Raw genomic sequence first — 16,187 nt, 5'->3', positions numbered from 1 at the left:
TATCAAACGTATTCATAGGAATTAAAAGTGTAAATACTCTTACATTGACTTCTGGTTCAACCGGTCTGATGGGGACATATTAAAAAAAACAAAAAAAACAAAACAAAATTGGCCAACCGAAACATTTGACTTTGAGTTGTGACGGTTCTCAAGCATCTGATTCGACCGTGTCATTCATACAACTCTCTTTAGAAAGGCCTAAAAGCCCAATATTAATAATAAAAGGGCCCATAGCTTTTAATTTAATGTTCCCAACAATAAAAAAGAGAGTTTTATTTTCGCCGCCAAAACTGATATTTTTTTAATCACAGACGTCAAAAAAAAAAAATAGACGGCGGATATTTTAGGCTCTAGAAGGCACGTGATAGTATCTTCCTCGGCACGTGCATCTGTAGATGACGCTACACGATTCGGCGACGGAGCATTGGAAACTAATCATCACACGTTTACACGGCGAGCATGCACCACACGCGTATGAACAATCCGGTAAGCTTGATCCTGTTGGGTACATTTCCATTTCTACCCCTCCTTTTTTGCTTATTTCCTTCTTCACCACAAATAAATTCTTGTTTTTTTTGTTTCTCACCATAAAAATAGAATAAATTCATAATTAAGTAAATGGAGGAACAAAACAAAAACACGGTTTGCTATTTAATTATTTGAAAAATACAAAGGCGGATGCTATATTTAGAAAAGGTTTGTATGATACAAAAATATATTTTGTATTTTTTTATTTTATTTTGTAAAGTGTACCTAGGTGGTGGACCAAACCTACCTTGTGGTGAGTTTGAGCTTGTTCTATATCGGCGTTTTCCTTATCTCCGCCATTGACCGTGATTTCTACAAAAAAAGCATATAGAATGTAAAAGTATATTAATATATGAAAATCATAACCAAGTAAATAAAATGATATAAAAAAAAAAAGAGATTGATGTGACGGACTTAGTGGCGGCGTGCGAATGGAGTTAACGACCAAAGAACACGCGGCGAAGACTAGGACGACGCAAAACATTAACGTGCGGAGAAACTTCTTTGCCATGTTTTATATTATTTGTTTTTTTTAACAAGCAAAAAACAGAAACTTTCTGGTTGAGACAGAGGTTTTAAAGAAGAAATTTCTAGAAGATGAGAGGAGAAGACAATGTTAGTAGTACGTGTGTTGTGTGTGAAGTATGATAAAAAGGTGGAACAAGTGATATATATAGTTGAGGAAAAGATGAGAATTGAGAAGAATTGGTATATATGTGTTTATGATAATAAATGATGAAAAGAGGTACACCTGTTTGAAGGGTCACATGATTCTCGTCGATTTTCTGATAAAAAAATCATTATGATTTTATTCGTTTAGAGTTATCAATGAACATGTTTCGCGCCCTATGAATAATTTTGAATATGATAACTGTTCATATGGACACGTACGTACCAACAAAGCCTGAGAATTGAGATATGGTAGGGAAGGGCATTATAAACCAAAATTACCATCGTATTTATCTTTTGGGATATATAACTAACATTGTATATACATATTTCAATACTAATCATAGTTCAGCATAATAGTTATGACCAATATACCATTACGGCATTACCATAAGTAATTAAAGTATGCACAAAGCCACAAAGTGTTACCGTTTAAAACTTAAAAGACTAGGAAGCGGCCATAAGTATTCACATAAGTGTTGATGTCTAAATAGGTAACAATTAAGATATTTAGTTTGGTAAAAGAGGGTCGAAGTTCTCTTATTAAATTCAGTGCCGAGGCACAAAAAGGGTCGGACTACAAAGGATTAGTCGAGCTAACAAGGGACGAGTTAACAAACGGCGAGCTACGAGCTCGTCTAAGTTTTACAAGTAACGAATGAGATCGTCTTGTCTTTTTTGATCTGTCCTTTCTCTTTTCGTTTTCCAACCTCCTTTACGGACACTGTACATCCTCATTTATAGGTAACCGTATCGGTTCGTCTCCAGAAAGACTATAATACCCATTCTCGATTTTGGTATTGTTGGGCTTTCTTCCGGATTGGGCCTTTTTTATTGGGGGTCCAGATCCACCCCCAACAATAAGTGAAAAATGACTTGGTAACTCATAAAGTTTTTCATGTGTAATTAGTGGGTAATGAAGATCTCATAAATTCATAATCTTATTATATAAAATTTGGTTCTCAAAGTTAGTAACTCACCAGATCATGACACGTGTTAGTTTTCATGATCAGAGATCAAAGTTAAAAACTCACCAGATCGTGACATGTGTCAGTTGTAACGATTAAACATCTAAGTTAGTAACTCATCAAATCGTGACACACGTCGATTTTAACGATCAGAAATCACAGTTTTCAATCTTGGTAAAACGATGTATAAGATAATTGTAATATTTTTTTTTTGACAACAATTGTAATCTTATTATATTAAAAAAACTTTGTTAATCCTAAAAGTAAAAAGATTGTAAATACACCCCTCTATATAAGCAGAGCAATGATGACATATTTTTCATAAATTCATAATCTTATTATATAAAATTTGGTTCTCAAAGTTAGTAACTCACCAGATCGTGACATGTGTTAGTTTTCACGATCAGAGATCAAAGTTAAAAACTCACCAGATCATGACATGTGTCAGTTGTAACGATTAAACATCTAAGTTAGTAACTCATCAAATCGTGACACACGTCAATTTTAACGATCAGAAATCACAGTTTTCAATCTTGGTAAAACAATGCATAAGATAATTGTAATATTTTTTTTTGACAACAATTGTAATCTTATTATATTAAAAAAACTTTGTTAATCCTAAAAGTAAAAAGATTGTAAATACACCCCTCTATATAAGCAGAGCGATGATGACATATTTTTCACCAAACAGAATAATTTCGACTAGCTTTGTTTTTCTTGGTAATTTTTTTTTTGTTTTTTATTAACCTTTTGTTTGACACATCATTGTTCTTGAACAAGTCTCGAAGGCAATTTATTTGTTGTCTAATAGAATCAACTATATAAAAAGATTCCTAGATATTACAATGTGTTTTCGTCGTTGTTTCTTTGAATTTTGTTTCGTTTCTCAATTTCATAATGGATATTACGCAATCTTTGACTTTGAAGTGTTAACAAAGTTTCTTATACATAATAACTAATTTTTTTAGGATTAACAAAATTTCCACAATGTTATTATTTCTATTAATTTGCAGGAAAAGTAACATAAAAAAGATGAATACACAAATGCAAGATAACAACAGAGATTATATAACACTAGATCATCTAAACAGAAAGCGTTCGTATCTTCGAACGATAGTACGTCTTACAAGAAAGTGGGAAGCAATAAATTATTTAAAAAACAATGAGCTCACTGAAATAAATTTTCTCATAAAATAGAAAAGGGATTAAGGAAAGTATACAAAAAATTATTAATTCTAAAAAATGTAAATACTCACTTCTATATAAACATAGATCGTCTCATATTATTCATCTAACAAAATAATTTATTCAAAAAAATATTGGTTTCAACTTTGTTCTATTGGTCAAACTTTTTTAATGGGAAGACAAATTTTTCTTATTTTTTTAAACCAAAATATACTCATATTTTCTACTTTTTCAGTTTAGAATAGGTAAGATTAATATGTTGACCAAAAAAAAATGGAAGATTAATTTATGCATCTTCTTTTTCTAATACTGTATTTTAAAATTTATTTTAGTAGTTTTACATTGTTTTATTTAATTTATATTTTATCTTTGAATTATTTTAGATTCATATATTACCGCTTATAATTTTCTATTATTTCATTAATTATGTCAAATTAATTTTCTTCTAATTTCTCAACCTTGATTGGTTTGGTCATATACCTTTTTTTGTGCAAACATAATTGTTACCATTCGTTCAATCTCAAAAGGAGACAAAGAGGAGAAGGTCATCAACCTAATGGTTGGATAGAATAAGCTAATCAAACACAAGCTGTAACGCCCCCGAACCGTTCTATAACCACACAGGTCATCGGACAGCCACGGGACGCTACGATGGGAACTGTACCGAGGTGATCCAGTCGAGTGACGGAAGCTGCAGACTTCCCAACCGGTCCTCCCAATTCCACCCGCAACCGAGACTACTTAGGCTTTGCAACCCTCGTGGCCTGGTGCGTTGTGTTGACCCGGACAAGGCCGAGTACCATTTGCAAACTTGCCATGCTTTTCCCGAAAACTGAATATATTACTTCAATAGTTTATTACATTTAAAATAAATCATTAAAGCAATACATAGAGATAGTCGGAAAATTTATCATAAATCACTTATGAAAATATAGGGTTTTTACAAAGAACACAAGAAAAACCCTATCCGGTACCCTAACGTTTGCTCCAGCTCTAGACTTACTTAGGCTTCCTGCAAAACAACAATATTATCATGAGTAATCTAAGATTACTCAGTGAGCCTGGGTACCCCTTTATCCTAAACAGGATTCTACTTCCCAACCCGACTACCCCAGCAAGGTAATAAACAAGCAAGCAAGCTATCACATCAGCTAAACCAACTAGTAAATAAACACAGTTAAATATCAAAGCAACGCAACAGAAACAATAGCGGAAGCAAAAATAAACCGTACACAAGTGAGAGAGATTAGATCACTATGACTCGACTCGAACGATCTAGACTCGCTACTCACAGAGAAAGATGACTAAAGGTGCAAGGACTGCTCGTAAGCATGCTCACTTGGACACAATAGACTCTTAACTCTTACACGACTCACAAGGACGACTAGTATGAACAAGAAACACTTGAACTACGCTAGACTCCTTAACCTTACCACCGTACAAAGACATCTAGAATACTACAAGGATTGCTTGGAATACCCTAGACTCTTTTCACCTAAGGGCCCTCGATAATCTGTTCCGGTTCCATACCATTCCCCATGCCGAGACCACAAAGGTCACCAGCAATGAGCCCGCAATTATGCTACATCGTCATGTAGCGGTCACGCTAGTAGCTAGCTAGCCGTGACAGTGTCCCCGCGTGAGTGGTCGTCGGGAACTCACGCGTGACAACCGCATTTTGGAAACAGATATCGACTCCTATTCTAGCTAAGACTCGAGAAACAGATTCAAGAGACTAAGCTAAAATNTGACTCGACTTGAACGATCTAGACTCGCTACTCACAGAGAAAGATGACTAAAGGTGCAAGGACTGCTCGTAAGCATGCTCACTTGGACACAATAGACTCTTAACTCTTACACGACTCACAAGGACGACTAGTATGAACAAGAAACACTTGAACTACGCTAGACTCCTTAACCTTACCACCGTACAAAGACATCTAGAATACTACAAGGATTGCTTGGAATACCCTAGACTCTTTTCACCTAAGGGCCCTCGATAATCTGTTCCGGTTCCATACCATTCCCCATGCCGAGACCACAAAGGTCACCAGCAATGAGCCCGCAATTATGCTACATCGTCATGTAGCGGTCACGCTAGTAGCTAGCTAGCCGTGAGAGTGTCCCCGCGTGAGTGGTCATCGGGAACTCACGCGTGACAACCGCATTTGGAAACAGATATCGACTCCTATTCTAGCTAAGACTCGAGAAACAGATTCAAGAGACTAAGCTAAAATAAAACACACAACAATTCAAGCAATGCTAGGTCAAGCAAACAAGCCTGAACTCAAGCAAGAATTACAGCATACATTAATCAACAAGGAGCAAGAATATAATCAAGCAACTTAAGATTATTCAACATGCATGCAACCAAATTAAGCGACTTAGGCAAAATAAATGCAACAAGTCCTAATACGCATGCAACCAATTGATTTAACCATTTTAAATCCTTAAGCCCCAAATTACACATGCAAGGTCATTTTAATTTAACCTACTGAATCCTTTTAGTCCGATTAAGTGTGCATGGCCATTTCGATTTAAACTCATAAATCTTCTTGTCCGGTTTAACATGCAAGTTCATTTCGGTTTAACCAATTAAATCCTTCATAATTCGCTAAGCCTTTAAGCTAACCTCCCGCGAATTTATGCAATAATGAAACAAATGAACTTCGCCAATTTCAATCATGCATGCAATCCTCTTAACCAGATTTTAAGTGTCCATCTTACTTAAAATGCAACCAAATTCATTCGCATGGTGATTCATGTTAGATGTGCATTTAAACATTTCACTAACATGATTCCTACCATATTACGCATGCATCCTATTTAACCAGTTCTTCATGCATATAAGCTACATGCATTACCACAAAACTCACCTACATGCACTACCGCAGAATTCACATGCACATGGTTATCTTCTCATAAAGCCTACCATGAACCGCATGCAACAAAATTAAACTAATATTTACGTGCATGCATTACCGCAGTACTCACTTACGTGCACTACCGCAGAACTCACCTACATGCACTACCGCAGAACTCACCTTTTTACGCGTTGATGTTCGCCGGACTTCACCGCACCACTCGATCAGACAATCTTCGCGACGACCGCTTCTCGCTCTCGTCCTTACTCAACCGTACCGCGTCTCGCTTCGTGGTCCGGAACCGCCAACTCATCCGCGGCCTTCTTCGATCACAAGGTACGTCTCGCTCTTGATCTTTCTTTCTCGTCACTAACTCCGATTCTCTTTCGACGATCTCTTTGACCAAACTCCGTCCTTTAACAATGGGTTTCTCGACAGGATCTTCTTCTTCTTCTCTCGATTCCTTTCGACAAGACTCCTCCTGATGTGACCCCGGACTACGGACGTGGTTCACGGACGTACGGACGGAGGATACAGCGGAGCGGACCGGAGAAGCGGTTCGGTTAGGGACGAGAATGGACGCGAATGGACGCGGAACAGCGGACGTACGGACGGATGGTCGGACGCGGCGGATAAATGGACGTACGGACGAGTGAGCGGATGGAACGCGGATGGACTAGAGCGTCACAAGGAGATACTCGACTCGTTCGGCTCTAGTTAGGAAACGGATGGAAACGGATGCTGCGTACGGACGTACGGACGGATGGTCGGACGCGGCGGATAAACGGACGTACGGACGCGTCGGATGGACGAGTGAGCGGATGGAGCGCGGATGGGAACAGACGCTGCGTACGGATGGACGCCGCGGATGGAGCGATGTACGGAAGGAAACGGGACCAAGGAACGACAAGAACGGACGGAGAGAGATTCGCGAGGAGATGCTCGACTCGTTTGTCTCTCGGATAGATGGGGATGAATGGACGGTGGATTGAGTCGACGACACACGGGAGATGGCTCGGCCCGTGATACGGTCGGACTAGAAGGTCATGAACCCGGTTCTTGAACCTTCTAGGGTTTCTCTAGAGCCAAGTCCCGGACTTGAGCGGGAGAGAGGAATGAACAAAGATCCAATCTTTGGGCCAATAATTTCTATATTCCAGTCTTTTGTTTTTACAATGAGGGTTTAGGCCTTTATATAGGCAAGCTTACATAAGGGGGACACTAAAACCCTAGACGCGCGGCCATGATCTGAACCATACACTTGGCCATAAAGTAAAAGCAAAAGCAAAAAGGGAACAAAGACCATCCAACGGTCATAAGAGAGTTCAAAGAAAATAAAGGAAAGGAAGGAAGGAGATAGGGTTGCCACGTCATTGGTGGGACGTGGCTGATAGGATCTTCACTTCCTTGGCCCATAATCTTGTTAATGAAAGTTTCCAAGTCATGAGCCAAGCGGGAACGAAGTGGAGATGCACTAGAGCTCGCTGCCTCGTTAAAACCCCTTCGGTAAACCCATTGGGACAAACCCGAAGTAGGAAAAAGAGTACAGCTCCTTCTAATGACTTAGGGGTGTCTTCACGCTAGCGTGATGGTGAAGACACACAAATCAAGCTTCCCAAAGCTGGTCGCACCCAAGGCTCTTCATTGGTGATGCTAGCCATGAGCCATTGGTGTAAGGTTGGAGCTTGGCCTTGTATTGCTCATTAGATGACGTTGTCTTGCTCCTCCTAGATGATCCTTGGGGACTGGTTGATGCCGCGTTGATGTTCTGGACCGACTTTGATGCTCCTACGCGAGCTGCTAGACGATGGTACCAATGTACCGGTTCTCACCGCGGTACGGTCATGACCCGGGTTCCATCATTCCCTCCCTCTTGAAAAGGTTTTGACCTCAAAACTCTGTCCAAAACCTGGATCAAAAAGGAAACCAAATCAGCAGCATCAAAAGTTCAACCAAGGTCTAATTTTACCGGGATCAAAAGGAAAAAGTAAGGCCTTAAGAGAAAAGGATAAGACTTCCCCGGTAAGGCCAGCAGTATTGGTCGCTCCTATCCCATCATGAACCTTGGTTGCTTGTGGGGACTCTCCTGGATGCCACACAAAGGTTTGGTCCGCACAGAAGTGGCAAAGATGATTGGCCGTAGGTCCTTGTGCGGTGACGGCCTCGGCGCTCTGGATGGAGAAGGGTGGCACGGTATTGGCAACTCCCAGCTGGAGCATACTACCTGAAGTAGTCATGAACATTACCGAGTGCAAAAATCCATCAATGGCCATCTTCGGTGACTCCTTGAGCTTGAAACTCCCCATTGCCGAGTGAGCACCGGATAGGGAACTGATCACACGGTCAGAATCTTCTTTGGCGTCGCCTAGTGGTTCGTTACACGTCCTGGATGAAGATTCATGTACCATGGCCTGCTCCGAGCATGGCAGTCGAAGGTCGGCTTGGTCTCGATCAGGAGCGGTAAGGAGTCGACCGCTGTTCGCTTGATTGCCTGGGCTTGTACCACCGAGTATATGCGCTTGGTGATCCGGCGGCTCGGCTGGCTTCTCTATGATTCCTCCAAGGCCGTTGACATCTTCTTTATTGTCCGGTTCATGGTCCGGTTGCGTCCTTGTCATTTCCGGCCTGGGTATGATCTGGGGACGGACTTCTCTTTGGGCTGGTTCCTCGTTCCGTGTGGGCAGTTCACGGCATTGGACGGTCGGATCATGTCGTCTCCGATGTGTCTCATCACGGTCCGGATTAGCAGTTGGTCGCGGATCTAGCGTTGGCGGAGACACAAGGGCCGAGTGTTGGTTCCGCGATGATTCTCCATGGGTGTAAGATGTCTCTACTTGGCCCAACATTTCTCCAAGGTATTGGAGTTGAGATTGGATAGAGATCAACTCGTCCATGAAACTTATTGCTCCGGGAGAATACACCAGCGTCCTTGGGGCTTGTTCCCTTGACTTAGCCCAAGGTCCAACAATGCTTGGCTTGGTTTTAGCTCGGCCGCGACTGGACTTGTTGGCCGGTGATGCGCGGGGTGACCAGCTCGGAAGATCTTGTGTTCGCGTACGGTACGCCCTTGACTTGCTGGATGATCCGCACGGTGACCAGGTCGGAACTTTGCGGGTATGTCTCGGGTACTCCTTCTGCAGCTCTCGGTGATACCGCGGTGGCGCATAGTAAGGACCCAAGTGTTCGCCTTCGGAGTCTTCGTCACCTTTNGCGTTCGCCTTCGGAGTCTTCGTCACCTTTTGGCCATGACTCGCGATAAGGGATGGCTTGTGTAGCGGACGGCCAATGGTGGTCCTGTATTCCATGCCCTTCATCATAGTCCCTTTCGTACCATGGTTCGTCTTCAGAAGTCTCTGGTTCCGGATCTGTACCATGGTGTTTGTCGTACCATGACTCGCCTTCGGTGGCCTCTTGTTCCGGGTTAGTACCATGGTGTTCATCGTACCATGGTTCGTCCTCGGTAGCCTCTGGTTCCGGTTCACTACCATGGTGTTCTTGGTACCATGGTTCATCATCGGAATAACGATCTTCGTGCTCCATACTTGATCAATGTCGAATCAAGCATTGGCTATCGATCGCAGACTTGGAACTACGTACGATCAACGATACGGACGGCCAATGGTGGTCGGACGGCGGTACGGACAAATGGTACGGACGGCCGATGGTCGGACCTCGGTACGGACGTCAGGTACGGACGACCAATGGTGGTCGGACGTCGGTACGGACGACTGGTACGAACGGTGGTCGCGGTACGGACGGCGGTCGCGGTACGGACAGCGGTTGCGGTACGGACGGCGGTCGCGGTATGGACGGCGGTCGCGGTATGGACGGCGGTCGCGGTACGGACGGCGGTCGCAGTACGGACGGCGGTTGCGGTACGGACGGCGGTCGCGGTAAGGACGGCGGTCGCGGTACGGGCGATGGTCGCGGTATGGACGATCTGTGACGCGTGGCCGTTCGAGCAGACCCTACACAAAGATGAACGCGTGGATTCTCTGTTTGTTGGGATCGACACAAATAGACAGACCTTGGACAGCTAATGATAGAAAAAGGTAAAACAACAGCAAAAGCAAAAGCAAAAGCACAACAAGACAACCTAAGTTCAAAACAAAAGATGGACCACACGCGCTGGGACTCTAGACGCTACACGTGGTTTTTAGGCCACCACTAACAAAGACCAAACAAAAGAACACAACTTTATGGATCTAGACTACCCAAACGAAGAACAGCTCAAGAACACTAAACACCTAGCAAGAACAAACTCTATACAAACGGACTAGATCCTAAACAAGACTCAAACTTGAACAAAATATGAAGCTAAACCTAGAGCACACCAATAATGCAAAGGATGATAAAAGATGCAATTTTTATGGGTTTTCTTTTTATTAAAATGCAAAACAGAAAAGTAAAGGATAGATACAACCTTGTAGGAACCTTTAGCTCTGATACCAAACTGATGTGACCCCGGACTACGGACGTGGTTCACGGACGTACGGACGGAGGATACAGCGGAGCGGATCGGAGAAGCGGTTCGGTTAGGGACGAGAATGGACGCGAATGGACGCGGAACAGCGGACGTACGGACGGATGGTCGGACGCGGCGGATAAACGGACGTACGGACGCGTCGGATGGACGAGTGAGCGGATGGAACGCGGATGGACTAGAGCGTCACAAGGAGATACTCGACTCGTTCGGCTCTAGTTAGGAAACGGATGGAAACGGACGCTGCGTACGGACGTACGGACGGATGGTCGGACGCGGCGGATAAACGGACGTACGGACGCGTCGGATGGACGAGTGAGCGGATGGAGCGCGGATGGGAACAGACGCTGCGTACGGATGGACGCCGCGGATGGAGCGATGTACGGAAGGAAACGGGACCAAGGAACGACAAGAACGGACGGAGAGAGATTCGCGAGGAGATGCTCGACTCGTTTGTCTCTCGGATAGATGGGGATGAATGGACGGTGGATTGAGTCGACGACACACGGGAGATGGCTCGGCCCGTGATACGGTCGGACTAGAAGGTCATGAACCCGGTTCTTGAACCTTCTAGGGTTTCTCTAGAGCCAAGTCCCGGACTTGAGCGGGAGAGAGGAATGAACAAAGATCCAATCTTTGGGCCAATAATTTCTATATTCCAGTCTTTCCTTGTTTTTACAATGAGGGTTTAGGCCTTTATATAGGCAAGCTTACATAAGGGGGACACTAAAACCCTAGACGCGCGGCCATGATCTGAACCATACACTTGGCCATAAAGTAAAAGCAAAAGCAAAAAGGGAACAAAGACCATCCAACGGTCATAAGAGAGTTCAAAGAAAATAAAGGAAAGGAAGGAAGGAGATAGGGTTGCCACGTCATTGGTGGGACGTGGCTGATAGGATCTTCACTTCCTTGGCCCATAATCTTGTTAATGAAAGTTTCCAAGTCATGAGCCAAGCGGGAACGAAGTGGAGATGCACTAGAGCTCGCTGCCTCGTTAAAACCCCTTCGGTAAACCCATTGGGACAAACCCGAAGTAGGAAAAAGAGTACAGCTCCTTCTAATGACTTAGGGGTGTCTTCACGCTAGCGTGATGGTGAAGACACACAAATCAAGCTTCCCAAAGCTGGTCGCACCCAAGGCTCTTCATTGGTGATGCTAGCCATGAGCCATTGGTGTAAGGTTGGAGCTTGGCCTTGTATTGCTCATTAGATGACGTTGTCTTGCTCCTCCTAGATGATCCTTGGGGACTGGTTGATGCCGCGTTGATGTTCTGGACCGACTTTTATGCTCCTACGCGAGCTGCTAGACGATGGTACCAATGTACCGGTTCTCACCGCGGTACGGTCATGACCCGGGTTCCATCACCTCCTCTTTGACGTCTCGTTTTCGACACAACTCCTTCTCTTCTCGGTCTTCTCTCGGCGAGAGTTTATGATCTCTTTCTCGATCCTCCCCCTTGTTTTCTCTCTTAACTTTGAGAGAAAACTAAACTTTAGAGCTTTAGTGTTTTAGCGGCAATGAGAGAAAAACCCAAAAATGAAGTCGAATGCCTTGTATTTATAGAGTCGAACTCCTCCTCTTCTTCCTTAGTGCGCTTTGACAAGTGTCTCCCTCTTTGCTTGCATGTGGAGCGTGATTAGCACCCTCCAATCACTAATCGCCATTCACCTCATTAACTCCACTTTATTAGTGCATGAGATTGCATGTAATTTGATTTCTTTATTCCTCCACTAACTCCCACTAATTCTCCCTTGATTAAATTAATCTTCCACTACCTCTTCTTTGATTAATTTAATCTTCCACTTAACTTAGGCGATTTTTGATAAAAGAAGAATTTCTTGCTTTTACCGGAAACTCTTGGCCCGTCGTCCAGCACTCTCGTCCGTTCACTCCCTTCGGTCATTGCTCGCCTGGTACGTCTCGGTCAACATGGCCAGTACGTCCGGTGCTCGGCCATCACTCGGTCCGTCCTTTCCTTCTCAAATTCCCTTCGGCGTTCGTCTGGTACGTCCGGTACACGTACGTTTGGCACAGTACATGGTACGTGGTACATGGTACATGGTACCATCGCCCATTTTTCGATCTGTCCAAAATTTCTCGGACATTCCTTCTGTACTTTTTTTACCTTCCCTTCTTACCTTCCTTCTACGACCTTTTTAATCCTTTGGCCAGGGATTTTTATTTTGAAATTTACTTCTTGGTGAGGGTCATTACACAAGCCTACAACAAACATAGATAGATTGGAAAAACATAAATCGTTGTTGATAGATCCATAGGAGCTTGAAGACAGAGGCTACATTAATATGGTGTGTCGAAGAAACTTCCATGAATATATTGGGAAATTTAACATTAGTTACTNTGATAATTTGTCTTCGTAATCTCACTTCATATTTATACCACCGTTTGCTCACTTCATACTTATACTACCGTTGCATTCTTTACTTCTCTTTCTTCAGCTTCTCTCGGCTGTTCTCTTTTCTTCGTACTAAAACTTGGTTCACTCCACCATCTTGATATGCTCCTCCTACAACTTCGTATCCTCTCCTCTGTTGATCACAACATTTTTGCTCCTCCGGCTCCTCCGGCTCCTTTATCCGCACACTCATTTTCAATTCTCTGATTCCTTTAGCTTCGCGTTCCTTAGGTTTTCAACTTCCTTAGTTTCACGTTCCACATAGTTCCTCATTTGGTTCTCTTGGTCTTCATACCTTGGTCCGATATAACACCTTCTCCGACCTACTTGGTCTCATCTCCATATAATGGAACTTCCACATACTGGATTTATTTCGATCATTGGTCTTGATCACGCAGTCTTGGTTCCTACTAAATCAACTTCTTTAACTTCGATGTTTGTCTCCATCTCCAAACTTCTTTGGTCTTCTCCCACACTTCATCTAACTCTTTTGCTTATGAAGATTTGGTTGGATAACCTCACTTATCTCGCCACTTAACACCATAATGCTTTATCTTCTTCGTCATCATATCTTCCACAATTCGACGCTTTTTCTGCTCATCCACCAGGTTTGTCTTGAAAGATCCTTTCTGGTTTCTTCTTGCGTCTTCCTTCCCATTTAACTCTAGGATCACACATTACTTGTCGCACTCTCTTGGTCATATTTGATCTGACCTTCTCACTTTGTTTCGCCACTTTCGATTGATTTATACCGCTCTTTCTCTCTTTTAGTTTCTTGTGATTCGCCTTATCCTCCTCCAACATTGTTCTTCTTCTTTCGATTCTTAACCCAAACTGGCTGCCCTGCCTTGGTTGAAATTTCTTGAACTTTCTTGAGCTTCTTCTCTTTTGTCTGATCGCGCTTTGTGGTGACTTACATGAATCCTCATCAACCGTATTGAAGCAATGCAAACTAATTATGCAAATAATTAACTGCGCAACCTATAAAACTCAAGCAACAATCAAAGCAAGTAATTCAAACAAGCAAAGATTAGCAAGCAGTTAAATAGCAAACAAACACGGCTAAAGAACACAAAGTACTTAACAAAAGATACGAAGGTTCTACACCACTTAGCCGATAAACTTAAAGGGTTCGGATCCTAGACAAACACAACACAGGTTAGGTCTAGAAACATAAGAAAAACTATCCAACCCTTACACAAAATCCCAAAAGAAACTTCCCTTACTCCCCAAAGTTCTACTGGTTCTTGAGCCTAGTACACGCTTCGCAGGTGCACACACACTCTCTAGCTGGCTCATCAGGTGGTGGTTCAGCGGGAGACTCGGTTGAGGTAGAGGCAGCAGACATCGAGGTTCCAGCTTGGTTCGTCGGGTTCTCTTCTACTCGTTCGATTCGTCCTATCGGGTTCTCTCCCATCTCCACATGTCGACTAGGTGAGGTCATCGTCTCTCGCACAGCTCCATACGGGCAGTTGAAAGTGTAATGCTCCGCGCTTCCACATTGCGCACATACGATTCATTATGGGATTGGCAAGTGTTGTGGTTTCGTCCTCCAACAATGGTTGTTTAGATGCCCCGGCATCCCACACGTATCACACGGCCTCGTGTATCTCATAAGATCTGGGTTTGGGCAGCGGTAGGCAAAGTGCCCTCGCATCCCGCACCACTCACATTCCTCATTCGTCGGGTCACACATGCGCCTCAGCTCCGTTCTCCAACAATGCCTCGTCCAATGTCCGACTCCCTCGCACAGCTCGCAGTAAGATGTGTTCCGCATATGAACTTGATTTGGATAGACCACTCTCTTACGAGCAGTGGCCCTCACCCTTAGCCTTCCTCTCGGTTGATAGGTCACTGGCCGCGTCTCTGGCTACTCCCTTGCCTGGAACTCTTGGTATGACATCCTCGGCCTCTTCGAACTCGAGCTACTCTCTCCCTCCTCAAACCTTACGTAGCTTTGGTTTAATCTTCTTAACTCATACGTTCTAGCCATCCTCTCCAAATCCCGGTCCATTGGTTCCTCTTCTTCTCCCAGTAATATCATCCGTAATGGTACAGCTCGGATGGGACTGTTATCTCCTTCTTCTTCTCTCGATTCCTTTCGACAAGACTCCTCCTCTTTGACGTCTCGTTTTCGACACAACTCCTTCTCTTCTCGGTCTTCTCTCGGCGAGAGTTTATGATCTCTTTCTCGATCCTCCCCCTTGTTTTCTCTCTTAACTTTGAGAGAAAACTAAACTTTAGAGCTTTAGTGTTTTAGCGGCAGTGAGAGAAAAACCCAAAAATGAAGTCGAATGCCTTGTATTTATAGAGTCGAACTCCTCCTCTTCTTCCTTAGTGCGCTTTGACAAGTGTCTCCCTCTTTGCTTGCATGTGGAGCGTGATTAGCACCCTCCAATCACTAATCGCCATTCACCTCATTAACTCCACTTTATTAGTGCATGAGATTGCATGTAATTTGATTTCTTTATTCCTCCACTAACTCCCACTAATTCTCCCTTGATTAAATTAATCTTCCACTACCTCTTCTTTGATTAATTTAATCTTCCACTTAACTTAGGCGATTTTTGATAAAAGAAGAATTTCTTGCTTTTACCGGAAACTCTTGGCCCGTCGTCCAGCACTCTCGTCCGTTCACTCCCTTCGGTCATTGCTCGCCTGGTACGTCTCGGTCAACATGGCCAGTACGTCTGGTGCTCGGCCATCACTCGGTCCGTCCTTTCCTTCTCAAATTCCCTTCGGCGTTTGTCTGGTACGTCCGGTACACGTACGTTTGGCACAGTATATGGTACGTGGTACATGGTACCATCGGCCATTTTTCGATCTGTCCAGAATTTCTCGGACATTCCTTCTGTACTTTTTCTACCTTCCCTTCTTACCTTCCTTTTACGCCCTTTTTAATCCTTTGGCCAGGGATTTTTATTTTGAAATTTACTTCTTGGTGAGGGTCATTACACAAGCCTACAACAAACATAGATAGATTGGAAAAACATAAATCGTTGTTGATAGATCCATAGGAGCTTGAAGACAGAGGCTACATTAATATGGTGTGTCGAAGAAACTTCCATGAATAT

The 16,187-nt window shown here is 43.4% G+C and overlaps 1 protein-coding gene across 2 annotated transcripts; it reads right to left on the bottom strand.

The window, feature by feature from the left end:
* Window positions 1–1,183, bottom strand: LOC104741996 (protein EPIDERMAL PATTERNING FACTOR 2-like). 2 transcript variants are annotated; one of them, XM_010462952.2, is made up of 3 exons: window positions 943–1,183; window positions 776–840; window positions 1–547 (listed from the first exon to the last, which is right to left on the bottom strand). In XM_010462952.2, the coding sequence occupies exons 1-3, from the start codon at window positions 1,037–1,039 to the stop codon at window positions 344–346; spliced, it is 366 nt and encodes a 121-aa protein (XP_010461254.1). In that variant the 5' UTR covers window positions 1,040–1,183; the 3' UTR covers window positions 1–343. The 2 variants fall into 2 exon arrangements, with proteins under 2 accessions (XP_010461254.1, XP_010461255.1); XM_010462953.2 differs by having other exon boundaries at window positions 1–544.

Source organism: Camelina sativa, chromosome 14 (assembly GCF_000633955.1).
Source record: "Camelina sativa cultivar DH55 chromosome 14, Cs, whole genome shotgun sequence".
Lineage (NCBI taxonomy): Eukaryota > Viridiplantae > Streptophyta > Magnoliopsida > Brassicales > Brassicaceae > Camelina > Camelina sativa.
Note: the sequence above shows the minus strand (reverse complement) of the source record. Positions and strands in the feature narration are given on the sequence as shown.